General features: G+C 49.3%; 1 protein-coding gene across 2 annotated transcripts in view; it reads right to left on the bottom strand.

The window, feature by feature from the left end:
* Positions 1–227: 227 nt before the first annotated feature.
* LOC140211180 (aminoacylase-1B-like) overlaps positions 228–14,660 on the bottom strand; it is a 66,348-nt gene continuing 51,915 nt past the window's right edge. The window contains exons 10-14 of one of the 2 annotated variants that reach the window (XM_072280735.1): positions 10,289–10,433; positions 10,053–10,121; positions 8,627–8,706; positions 7,868–7,928; positions 228–576 (exon numbers count right to left, since the gene is read on the bottom strand). In XM_072280735.1, coding sequence (XP_072136836.1) covers positions 412–576; positions 7,868–7,928; positions 8,627–8,706; positions 10,053–10,121; positions 10,289–10,433 — 520 coding nt within the window. In that variant the 3' untranslated portion in view covers positions 228–411. The remainder of the gene's footprint in view (positions 577–7,867; positions 7,929–8,626; positions 8,707–10,052; positions 10,122–10,288; positions 10,434–14,660) is intronic. The other variant, XM_072280733.1, reaches the window with a different exon arrangement.

Below are 14,660 nucleotides of genomic sequence, written 5' to 3'. Positions count from 1 at the left end.
CCTAATGGTAAATCTAACGAGCCTGAGAGTGTCAAAGTGAGGTAATACAGTGTGCAGAGTTTGCTCGGGAGAATGGGGTAGTAGGAGGTGGGATAGGAGAAGGGGAGGAGGAGGGGAGGAGGAGGGGGAGGAGGAGGGGGGAGGAGGAGGGGGAGGAGGAGGGGGAGGAGGAGGGGGAGGAGGAGGGGGGAGGAGGAGGGGGAGGAGGAGGAGGAGGGGGAGGAGGAGGAGGAGGGGGAGGAGGAGGGGAGGAGGAGGGGAGGAGGGGGGGAGGAGGGGGGGAGGAGGAGGGGGAGGAGGAGGGGGAGGAGGAGGGGGAGGAGGAGGGGGAGTGGGGTAGGGTACTGGGGGGGGAGGAGGAGGAGAGTGAACAGGAAGGGTGGAGTAGAGCGTGTAGTGAGTCCTGCTCCCTCAGGCCTCCTCTGCGAGGGTTGGGACCTGGGCAAGGGCAGAGATGAGGTTAGAGTAGATGTCGATCCCGGTGAGGAAGACCCTCTCGTTGAGGTGCTCGTTGTGGTCATGCAGCAGGATCGGTGTGTGGTTCATTGGAGAGAAGCCGATCGCTGGGTATCCCATCTGTGGGAGACAGACAAGGGTCACAGTGGCAGCAGAGCATATAACCTCGTTCCAAATGCAATCTCCACACCACACACACCCATCCGGCTCACCACACACACAAAGTAGCAGCCAGTGGGAGCAATCTCAGTTAATCATGATAGCCAGGAAAGGAAAACTCAGTTAGTCTGCATTCATTTTTATACATGAGGCGTGACAGGTCAGGCTAATGAACTCAGTGTGGATTGATTCTGAGAAACATGGCTGAAAGAAGGGCAGGACTGTTCAGGTATGGCAGAGAGACAGATAAGCGAGGAGAGGGTGTAGCCTTTCTGATAAGGGACAAAGTAACAGCAGTGACATTCTTGGGGGGATCGCCCAGTGAGGCCAAATGGATAGAAATTAAAAGGAAGAAAAATGGAGTCGTTCCAGAGGGGCTGCATTATAGACCCCCTTCCCCCCTTACCAAACAAGCAGCGGCAATTTGAAGAGTAGATGTGTAGGAAAAAATTACCAATAATTTTAAGAATAACAGAGATGTATTAGTGAGAGATTTTAATTTCCCCTGTATTGACCAAGCTACCCAGAGAGTCAAGGCCTTATCGGGACAGAATTTGTGAAGTGTGTCCAGGTAAGTCTCCTGAATCAATATCTGGACGGCGCTGTTCAGGAGGGTCCAAAACAGGACCTTCTCTAAAGGGGCGAGGCAGGGACAGTGACAGTGACAGTCAGGGAACACTTTGGAGCACCATAATTCTACCAGTTTCAAGGTAGTGATGGAGAAAGATAGACCTGATCCACAGGTTAGGGTGAAGGCTAAACCTGGCAAGTTTAGTGAAGGGTGACCAATGATAGATATTGAAGCTCTGCTCAAAAAAAGGTTAAGAATAAATTTAAGAGAGAAATCAGGAGGACAAAGAGAGGGCAGGAGGTGGATCTGGCAGGTCAGGTTAAGGAAAAGCCCAAGAGGTTCAATAGCAATATTACCAGTAAAAAGCTAGCTAAGGAGAGAGTACCCGAAGGATCAGTGGGCAACCCATGTCTCCAGCTGCATATTTCTTATTGGCATTTACTGAGGAGAAAATCCTGGCTGCTCAAGAGGTCAAGACAAACAAGGGCAGATGTTTTGGAGGATATATCATCTCTATTACCAGGAAGGAGTTATTTACAACCTTACAGTGCATTAAGGTGGATAAATCCCAGGGCCTGGCTAAGCACATCCCTGGAATTTGTGGGTAGCTAGAGAGGAAGTTGCGGAGGTCCTTGCAGAGATATTGGAAGACGGCTAATGTTATAAACCAGGAAATTATAGGTTGGTGAGTCTGACATCCATTGTGGGAAAGCTATTGGAACGTGTTCTAAGGGACCGGATATATAAGTATTTGGACAGACATGGACTGATTAAGGATAGTCAGCATGGTAGGCTATGACTAACCAATCTTGCAGTTTTTCAAGGAAGTTACCAGGAAAGTGGATGAAGGAAAGGCAGCAGATGTTGTCTACATGGACTTTAGCCAGGCATTTGACAAGATCCCACATGGGAGTCTGGTCAAGAAGGTTCAGTCAGTCGGCATTCAAGATGAGGTAGTAAATTAGATTAGACATTGGCTTTGTGGGGGAAGCCAGAGACTGGTAGTAGAGGGTTGCCTCTTTGAGTGGAGGCCTGTGACTAGTGGAGTGCCGCAGGGATCAGTACTGGGTCCTTTGTTGTTTGTCATCTATATCAATGATCTGGATGATAATATGGTAACTGGATCAGCAAATTTGGGGATGACACCAAGATTTGGGGTGTACTGGACAGCAAGGAAAACTATCATGGCTTGCATAGGGATCTGGGTCAGATGATAAAATAGGCTGAAAAATGGCAGATGGAATTTAATGCAGACAAGTGTGAGGTGTTGCTCTTCAGTAGGACCAACCAGGGTAGGTCTTACACAGTGAACAGCAGGGCACGGAGGAGTGTGGTAGAATAAAGGGATCTGGAAGTACAGATCCATAACTCACTGAAAGTGGCATCACAGGTAGATAGGGTCATATACAGAACTTTTGGCACATTGGCCTTCATAAATCGAAGTATTGCATACAAGAGTTGGGACGTTACGTTGAAGTTGTATAAGACATTGGTGAGGCCTAATTTGGAGTATTGTGCAGTTTTGGGGTATAGACAGAGTAAATGCAAGCAGCTTTTTACACTAAGGTTGGGTGGAACTACAACCAGAGGTCATGGGTTAAGTGTGAAAGGTGAAAAGTTTAAGGGGAACATGAGGGGAAACTTCACTCAGAGCGTTCTGAGAGTGTGGAATGAGCTGCCAGCACAAGTGGAGCATGCAAGCTCAATTTCAATGTTTAAGAAAAGTTTGGATAGGTACATGGATGGTAGGGCTATGGAGGTGCAGGCTGATGGGAGTAAGCAGTTTAAATGGTTTCAGCATGGACTAGATGGGCTGAAGGGCCTTTGTGTGCTGCACTGATCTATGAGTGTATTCGTTTCAATGTCAGCAGGGGAAAAGTTCCTTAAGACTGGAATGTGGCTCCTGTTGCTCTGTCGTTTACAACCAGACCGGGTGTTGCAATGACAACCACACACACAGTGTCAGCAAGACCAAGGAACTGATTGTGGGAGACAGAGGGGAAGTTGAGAGAAGGCACACCTGTCCTCATCGAGGGGTTATTGGTGGAAAAGCTGAGCAGCTTCTCGTTCCCGGGTGCCAGCATCTCAGTAGATCTACCCTGGGCACACCACAGCGATGCAATCATGAAGAAGGCACACCAGAGGCTCTACTTCATTAGGAGCTGGCATGCCGTCAAAGACTCTATGGATGTACGGTGGTTATAGGGACCGGCTGCCTCACCATCTGGTATAGAGGCTCCAATGCACAGGGTTGGAAGAGGCGGCCGCAAGTTGCTGCCAGTAAAAGCCTCCCCATCATGAAGACATCTTCAAGAGTCAGTGTCTCAAGAAGGCAGCATCTCTCTCTCTGAGGACTCCCGGCGTGCCCCCTTCTCATTACTACTGTCCGGGAGGAGGTAAAGACCCAAATGTAATGATTCTGAAATTGCTTTTACACTCGGCCAGCAGATTTCTGGCAGTCTGTAAATCCATGAACACTACCTCATTATTATTATTTTTGCACTATTTGTTATTTTGTGATATTTGGGTCATTTTATGACTTTACACTGTACTGCTGCTGCAGAACTACAGATTTCACAACATACCGTATGTCAGTGTTAATAAACCAGATCTTGTTCTGCCCATTCACATCAAGCAGAAGATCCAAAAACCTGATGGCACATACCTCCAGGCTCAAGGACAGCATCTATCCCACTGTTATAAGACAATTGAACACCTCCCTAGGGCAATAAGATGAACTTCGACCTCACACCACATCATTATGACCTTGCACCTTCTTTGTAATGTAACACTTTACTCTGTGCCTGTTACTGCAATAGCCAGACAGCATGACGGCACAGAGATAGATATTGCAGTCCATCTAGTCCGTGGTGACCTATTACTGGCCTTGCCCCATCAGCCCCCACCTGGTCCACAGCCCTCATACCCCTCCCTTCCATGTACACACTTCTCTTAAGTGTTGAACCAAACCCCAATCCACCACTTCTGCGGGTAGCTCGTTCCACCCTCTGACTGAGAAAACTCTCCTCAGGTCCTCCTTAAATAGCTAACATCTTGTATCAATGCACTGCTGAAATAATTTGATCTGTATGAACAGTACGCAAGACAGGTTCCTCACTGTATCTCACTACATTTGATAATAATAAACTAATTTACACACACAGTACCATGTTGATAAAAAGTATTCAGCCCCCCCCTTTAGAATTTTTCATGTTTTATTGTTTTACAACATTGAATCACAGCGAATTTAATTTGGCTTTTACGACACTGATCAACAGAAAAAGACTTTCATGTATTGGGAAATTCTAACTGCTGGTGAGTCAGTATCCTGGCAAAAAGCTAAAACAGACCAAACTCCCACAAAAGCTGTTGCTTAACTTCTACAGAAGCACAATTGAAACCGTCCTGACCAACAGCGCCACCGTGTACTATGCCAGCTGCACAGCCGCTGAGCGACAAGACCTGCATCGCGTGGTGAAGGCGGCCCAGTGAATTGTCAGGATGGAGCTCCCAGGACTGGACACCATCTATTCCAGCAGACTCAGGAGGAAAGCAATCAGCATAACCAGAGACACCACACACCCCGGCCACTCCCTGTCTGACCCGCTGCCGTCCAGCAAAAGGTTCAGGACACTAAAAGCCAGAACAAATAGACTGAGGAACAGCTTCTATCCCAGAGCTGTGGCCTCCATCACACCACTCGCACAGAACAATGACTGAAACTGTGAGCACACACGAGGACTCAAATACTTGCACTAACGGCACTTTGTGCATTACTGTGATATTCTGGTGCTGCTGCTACTTATTTTCTGCTACTTGTCTATTTAATACTGTTTTTCTCTAACTGTCTTGTTTTCAGCTACCACTTTATTAATTGCCTGAGAGAAAGCCAAACAGAGTTTCATTGTACCTATGTATAATGACAATAAAGATCATTCAATTCAATTCAATTCAGAACTACACCATGAAAGCAACTCCGTGTAAAGATGATTGAAAAGCACAAGTCAGGAGATGGATACAAGAAAATTAGCAAGTCGCTGAATATCCCCTGGAGAACAGTTAAGTCAATCATCAAGAAATGGAAAGAGTATGGCACAGCTGTAAATCTGCCCTGAGCAGCCGTCCTCAAAAACTGAGTGACCGTGCAAGAAGGGGACTCGTGAGGGAAGCCACCAAGACACTAATGACAACTCTGGAGGAGTTACAAGATTCAGCAGCTGAGATGGGAGAGACTGCGCATACAACTGTTGCCCCAGTGCTTCTCCAGTTGCAGCTTTATCGGATAGTGGCAGAGAGAAAGACACTGTTGAAAAAAAAACTCACATGAAATCTCCCCTAGAGTTTTCCAGAAAGAGAGACTCTGAAGTCAGCTGGATGAAGGTTCAATGATGTGATTAAACCAAATTTGAGCCTTTAGGCCATCAGACTAAATGCTACGTTTGACATAAGCCGAACACTGCACATCATCAAAAACACACCATCCCTACCGTGAAGCATGGTGGTGGCTGCATCATGCTGTGGGGATGCTTCTCTGCAGCAGACCCTGGAAGGCTTGTGAAGGTAGGGGGTAAAATGAATGCAGCAAAATACAGGGAAATCCTGGAGGAAGACCTGATGCAGTCTGTAAGAGAACTGTGACTTGGGAGAAGATTTGTTTTCCAGCAAAACAATGACCCCAAGCATAAAGCCAAAGTTACACAGGAAAGGCTTAAAAACAACAAAGTTAATGTCCTGGAGTGGCCAAGCCAGAGTCCAGACCTCAATCCAATTGAGAGTTTGTGGCTGGACTCGCAAAGGCCTGTTTATTCACGATCCCCATGCAATCTGACAGAGCTTGAGCAGGATGGGGAAAAATTGCAGTGTCCAGATGTGCAAAGCTGATAGAGACCTATCCACACAGACTCAAGGCTGTAATTGCTGCCAAGGGTGCATGTGCTAAATACTAACTTGAAGGAGGTGAATACTTATGCAATCAATTATATTGTGTTTTAAATTTGTAATTAATTTAGATCACTTTGTAGAAATCTGTTTTCATTTTGACACCAGAGTCTTTTTCTATTGATCAGTGTCACAAAAAGCCTAATTATTTAATATTCAAGTTATTAAATGTTGTAAAACTATAAAACATGAAAATTTCCAAGGGGGCTGAATACTTTTTATAGGTACTGTATACGTGCACTACATACACCCTATACACACCCTATATATGGGAACACCAATACCCCTGAGTGGAAAATCCTACAAATGGTAGTGAATTTGGCCCAGCACATCACAGGTAACCCTCCCAACCACTGAGCACATCTACATGAAATGGTGCCGTAGAAAAGCAGAATCCATCAACAAAAATCCTCACCACCCAGACCATGCTCTTTTCTCGCTGCTGCCATCAGGTAGAAGGTACAGGTGCCTCAGGATTCACACCACCAGGTTCAAGAACAATTACTACCCCTCAATCATCAGGCCCTTGAACAAAAAGGGACAACTTACACTCATTCTAATTCTGATGTCCCCACAACCATTGATCTCACTTTAATGACTTTATCTTGTTATTTCATGCTCTTGTTATTTATTGCTATTTAAGTATTTAGATTTGCATTTGCAGAGTTTGTAGTTTTCTATGCTCTACTTGCTCTTTCATTGATCCCGTGGAGGTGGGGCAAAGTCAAGATGGCGCTAAACGGCGACTCCTTTGCTCGCATCTTTGGAAACAGCTCTATTTCTATATTTGATATCTCTTTTTTCCCTTTTCAGGGTGTGGGGGTCTTTTGAAGACCCTGACCTGGAGTTACATGCTGACTTTGGTTCTTTGCAGGAATGGGACCCGCTATCAGGGCCTCACAACCGGCCTCTTTTCGATATGCCAAGGATACGGCCTGGAAGACTAGTGCACCTTCAGGGTGCCGGATTTTCATGGCTGTGGAGATGAGCTGGTTCAAGGCCGGTGCCCCTGACAGGCATCGTGGGAGAACACGGAACATCGGGAGCAGCGGGTTAGCTGCCAGGGGTTGTGTGTCGAGAGATCTGACCTTTCTGGGCGCAGAGCTCGGAAAAAGCAACGCAACAGACTTTTAACATCATAAATCAGCGAGTTGTTTATGTCTTCCCTCTCAGTGTGAAACGGAGACATCCCTTTTTCCCTTATTAGGGAGAGAGAGAACCTGTGATATGTCGAATTACCAGGTGAACGAGTAGTCTTTGGGGTACTGCAAGTCTGTGATTTATTGATGTTTTGCTGCACGCTTGACTGCTCAGTGCCAATGCTTTTTTTTTTGCTGGTGGGGGAAGGGGATCATTGAGGGGGGCTGGGGGGACTTTGGTGTTCTAACATTTAACTGTCATTCATCTTTTGGGGCACTCCTCTGTTTTGGAGGATGTTTGCAAAGAAAAAGAATTTCAGGATGTATATTGCATACATTTCTCTAACATTAAATGTACGGTTGAAACCTATTGATCCTGCTTACAGTTACTATTCTATAGATTTGCTGAGTATGCCCAGCAGGAAAAGAATCACAGGGTTGTGTGTGGTGGCATGTACCTACTCTGATAATAAATTTTACTTTGAGCTTTGATCCCATGACACATACACACGCTCCACACCCTACAGACAATGGTGGTACACTTTGTCCACGTTCCACGATCCCCAGCGATGGGTGAATTCTAGGCTGCCGCAATAGGGCTTACCTCCCGAATAAATCGGCTGTCGGTGGCTGCAGAGAAGATCTCAGTTTGCACAGTCATGCCCCTGAAACAGAGGAAGTGTGAGTGAATGTGGGCTCACAACTGGCAGGTGAGGACATCCCTGACCCAGACACAGGAACCCACAGCTTGCCATACACCCGGACACAGGTCAATATGCAGACCCCTATTGAAACGTAGATATGAGACTGTATACAGCCCCTACTAAAGTGAAGAGACAGTGCCAAAGAGTTCAACAGTGCATACCCTCAGGGTCAGGGGTCAGAGGGCACGAGGTAGTTACCCAAATATGGAGAACAAATGCTCAGAAGTACCCTGGGGCTGGATCAAAGTATATCCTCCTCAGTGAGGTGATGAATGGGGTGAGGGGAGTGAGTGAAGAGGGCTTGTGGAGGGACAGGGGGATGGAAGAAGTTGGGGGTGAGGACAGCGGTGAGGAGTGGGACTAAGTGCAAAAGGGATGTGGTATGAGGGCAGTGTGAGAGGTTGACTGTGTTAGAGGAGTGGATTCAGGAAAGAGAGTGAGAGGGTCACATCCACGGTAGGGGAAGGGGAAACACAAGGAAGCTAAGGGAGGGACAGTGGGAGGAAGGCAGCCAGTGAGTAGAGATAGGGAGGGGCAAGAGTGACGGGGAGGAGAGGGGATGATAGTGGGACACGGTACTGCATGAAAGGAACGCCGAGATCCGAACTTTGCCCCCCACTTCCCCCACCCTTTCCCCCACCCCCTGTACACCCACGCACATCTGGAGACAAGCGTTACTGAAGGCGCTCCACCACGGATCCGACTGGTCGATAGAAGTCAGCTTTTTGTTCATGTTTTTCTGGGAGGGAAATTCAGAGCAGTGAGTATCCAAAAACACAGCCCAGTACACAGACCAGTATGCAAACTCAGTACACGGCCCACATCGCTGCACAACACAGACCCATCGCTAAGCACATTGCAAACATCCTAAGTGGTTTCTGGGCCCAAACTTCTGATCAGTCCCCCTCCCCTTCCTCAGTTGTGGAAGTGACCCCATTGGCATTGTGAAGCCCACCACCATCTATCTCTCTGCTGCCTCAGACATCAACATATCAAGCTTTCATCGTCTCCTGCAGGCTATCTTTGATCAGCACTTGCTGTTTTGTTGTATTGTTGACCTGTTGCTGTTTGCGTTGTTTTGTCGTACACTGTAGACATGCTCTGTTGGTGCCAGGATGTGTGGCAACACTTGCGGGCTGCCTCCTGATGGTTGTTAATGCAAACAGCATATCTCTCTGTATGTTTCCATGTAACCTGATTAATAGATCTGAATCTGTACCTGGGCTCATGGGGAGTGGGACAGCACGAAGGCCAGTCCAGACACCCCGGTAACATGCAGCATCACCAGTCTAGACAAGGGCCAGTCCAGACACCCCGGTAACGTGCAGCATCACCAGTCTAGACAAGGGCCAGTCCAGACACCCCAGTAACATGCAGCATCACCAGTCTAGACAAGGGCCAGTCCAGACACCCCAGAAACGTGCAGCATCACCAGTCTAGACAAGGGCCAGTCCAGACACCCCAGCAAAATGCATCACCAGTCTCGACAAGGGCCAGTCCAGACACACCAGTAATGTGCAGCATCACCAGTCTAGATAGAGGGGTGACCAGGCTGACAAACCACATCAGTATGGGAGGCAGTGTTTGTAGACACATCACCCACAGCAATGCAGACTAGCCTGGACAAACTGTGTCAAGTGTGTGTGTGTGTGTGTGTGTGTGTGTGTGTGTGTGTGTGTGTGTGTGTGTGTGTGTGAGAGTGTGTGTGTGTGTGAGAGAGAGAGAGAGAGAGTGAGAGAGAGAGAGTGAGAGAGAGTGAGAGAGTGTGAGAGAGTGAGAGAGAGAGAGAGAGAGAGAGAGAGAGAGAGAGAGAGATCCCGAATGGGATCAGTCCCAATATACTGTCTTTCCATGTACAGACGGCAGTCTAGTCACATCACTCAGCAGAGCAGTACTGGAGTTATACCATACAGACGGCTGTCTAGACACTTCACTCAGCAGAGCAGTGGTGGGGAGAGTTACACCGCACACATGTTCTGAGCTGAAAGGTGTACTCCACGCAATCCACCATGTTGTTCATGGGAGCTACGTCACCGCATGCTATCAGAGTAATAAACACAGGTTCTCACAGATGTCAACCATTACCTGAAAAAACTCACAGAGAACGCCTTCCCCTGCATCCTGGCACCACTCCTTCATCTGCTCCTCAAATGCCTGAAACAAGACAGACAGTGACATTGGTCTCATCTACGGACGTACAAAAGTAGACTCACCATCACTGGCCAGTGAAGGACAGGCCTCCCACTGTCCTCTAATATACACACACAAGGCACCTCCCTTTCCTTCTGGCATTGTAAACCACTTAACAGACCACGACGTACCTTGAGGTCTACAGTGGGAGGGATCCGGATGTCAAAGCTGGCTGTTAGCTCATCAGGGACAATGTTGAAGGCCACGCCTCCGTTTAAGGAGGTCAGGTTGATGGTGGTGACATCTCCCAGGGTCAGGCATGCACTCTGATTGAGCCTAGAAACACACAACAATATGGTTACACTCAGAGCCAGGGCCTGTGTCAATGTTGCTCTACCTATGGCCACTTTCTCCACTCTCAGTACCATGCCCGAGCCCCGTTAGCAGCAGCTCACTGTGCTGCTGTCATTTGTTGCTGGATAGTTCACCCTGGTTGTTCATTATCTCCAGACACTGGCCTGCGCTGCAGCCGTCAGTACACAACATCCCGCGCACGGTGCCGTCAGTACACAACATCCCGCGCACGGTGTCGTCAGTACACAACATCCCGCGCACGGTACCGTCAGTACACAACATCCCGCGCACGGTGCCGTCAGTACATATCCCGCGCACGGTGCCGTCAGTACACAACATCCTGCGCACGGTGCCGTCAGTACACAACATCCCGCGCACGGTGCCGTCAGTACACAACATACCGCGCACGGTGCCGTCAGTACACAACATCCCGCGCACGGTGCCGTCAGTACATATCCCGCGCACGGTGCCGTCAGTACACAACATCCCGCGCACGGTGCCGTCAGTACATATCCCGCGCACGGTGCCGTCAGTACACAACATCCCGTGCACGGTGCCGTCAGTACACAACATCCCGCGCACGGTGCCGTCAGTACACAACATCCCGCGCACGGTGCCGTCAGTACATATCCCGCGCACGGTGCCGTCAGTACACAACATCCCGCGCACGGTGCCGTCAGTACATATCCCGCGCACGGTGCCGTCAGTACATATCCTGCGCACGGTGCCGTCAGTACATATCCCGCGCACGGTACCGTCAGTACACAACATCCCGCGCACGGTGCCGTCAGTACATATCCCGCGCACGGTGCCGTCAGTACACAACATCCCGCGCACGGTGCCGTCAGTACATATCCCGCGCACGGTGCCGTCAGTACACAACATCCCGCGCACGGTGCCGTCAGTACACAACATCCCGCGCACGGTGCCGTCAGTACATATCCTGCGCACGGTGCCGTCAGTACATATCCCGCGCACGGTGCCGTCAGTACACAACATCCCGCGCACGGTGCCGTCAGTACACAACATCCCGCGCACGGTGCCGTCAGTACATATCCTGCGCACGGTGCCGTCAGTACATATCCCGCGCACGGTACCGTCAGTACACAACATCCCGCGCACGGTGCCGTCAGTACATATCCCGCGCACGGTACCGTCAGTACACAACATCCTGCGCACGGTGCCGTCAGTACATATCCCGCGCACGGTACCGTCAGTACACAACATCCCGCGCACGGTGCCGTCAGTACATATCCTGCGCACGGTGCCGTCAGTACATATCCCGCGCACGGTGCCGTCAGTACATATCCCGCGCACGGTGCCGTCAGTACATATCCCGCGCACGGTGCCGTCAGTACATATCCCGCGCACGGTGCCGTCAGTACACAACATCCCGCGCACGGTGCCGTCAGTACATATCCCGCGCACGGTACCGTCAGTACACAACATCCCGCGCACGGTGCCGTCAGTACATATCCTGCGCACGGTGCCGTCAGTACATATCCTGCGCACGGTGCCGTCAGTACATATCCCGCGCACGGTGCCGTCAGTACATATCCCGCGCACGGTGCCGTCAGTACATATCCCGCGCACGGTGCCGTCAGTACACAACATCCCGCGCACGGTGCCGTCAGTACACAACATCCCGCGCACGGTACCGTCAGTACACAACATCCCGCGCACGGTGCCGTCAGTACATATCCCGCGCACGGTGCCGTCAGTACATATCCCGCGCACGGTGCCGTCAGTACATATCCCGCGCACGGTGCCGTCAGTACATATCCCGCGCACGGTGCCGTCAGTACATATCCTGCGCACGGTGCCGTCAGTACACAACATCCCGCGCACGGTGCCGTCAGTACATATCCCGCGCACGGTGCCGTCAGTACACAACATCCCGCGCACGGTACCGTCAGTACACAACATCCCGCGCACGGTGCCGTCAGTACACAACATCCCGCACACGGTGCTATATCACCTTTCATTGCCATTACTGTGCGCTTTCCGTTCCTTTATTTGTGCCCACACAGTGACCATCCTCTGTTCTCTGTCCTTTGATCTCGTGTTTATCTCTCAGTGGTGAATCATTGCCACAGATGGCTGTGAAGACCAAGTCACTGGATATATTTAAAGCAGAAGTTGATAGGCTGGTGATTAGCAAAGAGTGTTAAAAGGCTATGGGGAAAAGCAGCAGAATATGAGTTGAAAGTGATAATAAAGCAGCCATGATGGAATGGCAGAGCAGACTCGATGGGCTGAATGGCCTAACTCTACTCCTATGTCTTATGATCTTCTCCTGTGTGTTCCCTGTGTGCCTCTTGGTCCTGACCCCTGTGACGCTGCACCTATTGTCAGGTGTGACTATAAAAACACCACTCCTTGTACCCAAACGGGTCCCACCCCTGGTTTGTACAACTTCGTCGGGAGTTGAACTGACTGCTCTGAGTTCTGTTCACAAAATACCCAGTCCTCAGCAGCTGTCAGCCTGGTCTAGCCCACTTCCATAAATCTAGAGAATGCCATCTCCTGTTGCTAACCTCCTTTCTCAATGTGCTACAGTCTTTCATTGTTCCAGTTGTACAAGATGTCAACAGAACACCCATTTGGAGTGCGGCAGACTGTTCCAGTTGTCCTGCAATAGGAAGAGTATGCAATACTGGAAGGGGCATGAAAGAAGATTGAGGAGGATGTGCCCAGGACTGGGTAACAAAGAAGAACAGATAGGCTGGGACTTTTTCATTTCCTGAAGTAAAGAAGGCTGAGGAGTGACCTTAGAGAGGCTTATAAAATCATGAGGGGCTTACCTCATCTCTGGTCAGTCTTTTCTCCAGGGTAGGAGAGTCCAAACCTAGAGAGCAGGGAAAGAGGGAAAGAGGGAAGATGGTGGGTAGGGGCAACAAGTTGCCCGAGGAGGGTAGAATTACAACAGGTAACGGGCATTTGTACAGGTCCGTGGATCTGAAAGGTTTACAGGGATATGGGCCATACGCAGTCAATTAGGACTAGTTCAAATAGTCAAGCATGGCCGAGTTGGGGCAAAAAGCCTGAGTCCATGTTAGATCACTCTACAGCCACACCATAGATACACCACTGACAGGCTGATCAGAGTTAAATGATATTCATTACAAAACAATGAAGGGTCTCAGTCTGAAATGGCAACTGTTTATTCCTTTCCATAGGTGCTGCCCGACCTGCTGAGTTGCTCCAGCATTGTGGTGCTTCTTTACCAGGAGTGAACGCATGAGGGACATCTACTCTAAAATGCTAAAGCATACTGAAATCTTTTTGCTTGGCATTCATCTCTACACAACGGCACAAGGTTAGCAAGATGCTGGACTTTCCTTGGGTCTGGCAGTCAGAGAGGTTGCTCTGTGCACCAGTGGAAGGGGACTGGGTGGCAGATTTCTAGGTTGATGGCACTCTTCAGCATTTCTCAGGTACATATAGAGCAATATAGCATTGAAACAGGCTCTGTGGCCCACTGAGAGCATACTGACGACAAATCCCACCCAGCCCGTCCCAATTTCCTTCATTCGGCCCATACCCCTCTGTGCCTGCACATCCATGTAGTGGACAGTGAGGAAGACTATCGAAGCTTGCAGCAAGGTCTGTGCCAGCTGGAAAAATGGGCTGATAAACGGCAGATGGAATTTAATGCAGCCAAGTGCCAGTCTCAACCACTTTCCCTGCAATCTCGTTCCATATGCCCTCCAATTTTACCGGCTGTCGCAAGAAGTCCATTCTCTGCCGAGCCTTTTTGTTAACGAGGGTTTATGAGGTCCTGAGAAGTAATAATGCTCAGCAAACTGAATGTTGAAACAGTACCAGCTGCAGAGCTGTTTGTTAATGAGGAGTATGTGGAGGGACACACCCCTCAAGTTGATATGCATTTCCAGCTTTGAGGGCATTTAGCTCCCAGTTGTGATTGTAGCAAGACAAAAGCTTGCTTACTTCCTAGTGGTATTTGGATTTGTCGTCTGCAACCTTTACTGATGGATCACTGAAGATGCAGTCACTGGTATACAGAGAACACAGCACTGTGATACACCAGGATATAGAGATGTGCTTGCCCAGTCCCACATACTGCTTCTTGTCAGAGAAGTTTGTGATCCTCCTGCAGATGGAACCTGGTACATTATGTTTCTGTTGCAGAAGCTCAGAGACAATGGTATTGAATGCAGAACTGAAAGGGAGTGGAGCAGCTGTAGT

The sequence above is a fragment of the Mobula birostris genome, chromosome 16 (assembly GCF_030028105.1).
Source record: "Mobula birostris isolate sMobBir1 chromosome 16, sMobBir1.hap1, whole genome shotgun sequence".
In the NCBI taxonomy this organism is placed as follows: Eukaryota; Metazoa; Chordata; class Chondrichthyes; order Myliobatiformes; family Myliobatidae; genus Mobula; species Mobula birostris.
The sequence above is the reverse complement of the archived record's forward strand: the minus strand, read 5'-3'. Positions and strand labels throughout refer to the sequence as shown.